The following is a 1,053-nucleotide window of genomic DNA, read 5'->3' on the forward strand; positions in this document are numbered from 1 at the left end:
GAGGGGTATCCAAGGGGAAGGGCTTGGACCAGGTTGAAAGTAACTGGAATACAAGAGTTAGGAGGGATGGTGTTAGTGAAACATCAAATACATCCAAGGTTGCCTAAACTGCTCACTGGAAGCAGCAAATATCTGCCAGAACCCAATCAATCATTCAGGATACTCAGTTCATGGATTGGAGAGGCTAAACCTAGAGATTGTACCCAGGAATAGTTTAAATGAAGGAAGGATGCAGAAACTAAACCAACTCCAGACAGAGGACATGAATCACTGCTTTATTGATTATTTCAATCACCAGTTGATGGGTGTTTGCTTGTGTCTCCTGTACAGGAACAAGGCCAGCAATGAAGCAGAGATCAGACAGACAGCTGTCACAATCAGGACCACCATCACACCCAGCTCTGACTCCACACCTACAAAACAAGGAGAAACCACTGGTTACTGAGGGAAAACAGGGACAGAAAGGGAAACTAGCAGGCAGCCAACTCACCGCTTGGAGACCTCTCCTGCATCCTTCCGTCACCCTCAGTCAGGGGCTGAGTTGGCAGATTGGTCAGCTCAGTATCCAGAATGATCAGGGGGCCAAGTGAGGCCTCCCCCTCCCACTTCAATCCAGCATCACTCTCTGCAACATCAAACATCCCAGTCAAGGAAGGGGAGGTGGGGTGAGGGGAGATCCCCAACATCTAGAGGGTCATGTCCTACCAGGTCCAGCACCAAGGTCTCTCCTTCCCCTGAAAGGGATCAGGATCTCTCTTGTGCTCCCACAGTTCCCCACATGGCAACAGGCACAAATGTCACTGTCTGACTCCTCCAATGGGGTCCAGCTAAACAAGAGAAACAGCCCATCAACCACATGGTGCATCACCTCTCCCAACAACAACATCCCTGAGGGACAGGGAGAGGGAACTTACATATTCTGCAGCATCTGGAAAGTACAAGCTTTGTTCCTGGAATCTCCCTGATCCACTGCAGCAACTCTCAGGTGACAGGTGATGAACATCTGAGGGACACAGAATGAGTCAGTGTTTAGTGACTCCCTCCCCATTGTGG

General features: G+C 49.8%; 1 protein-coding gene across 1 annotated transcript; it reads right to left on the reverse strand.

Moving 5' to 3' along the window:
• Positions 1–259: 259 nt before the first annotated feature.
• LOC122544833 (zona pellucida sperm-binding protein 3-like) lies at positions 260–1,003 on the reverse strand (the record flags this gene model as incomplete). The annotated part of the gene is made up of 4 exons (XM_043684145.1): positions 260–413; positions 491–625; positions 706–827; positions 915–1,003. Coding segments are annotated over 4 exons (468 nt in total), but the record flags the coding sequence as incomplete, so codon positions are not given.
• Positions 1,004–1,053: the final 50 nt, after the last annotated feature.

The sequence above is a fragment of the Chiloscyllium plagiosum genome, unplaced genomic scaffold (genome assembly GCF_004010195.1).
Source record: "Chiloscyllium plagiosum isolate BGI_BamShark_2017 unplaced genomic scaffold, ASM401019v2 scaf_64937, whole genome shotgun sequence".
Taxonomy (NCBI): domain Eukaryota; kingdom Metazoa; phylum Chordata; class Chondrichthyes; order Orectolobiformes; family Hemiscylliidae; genus Chiloscyllium; species Chiloscyllium plagiosum.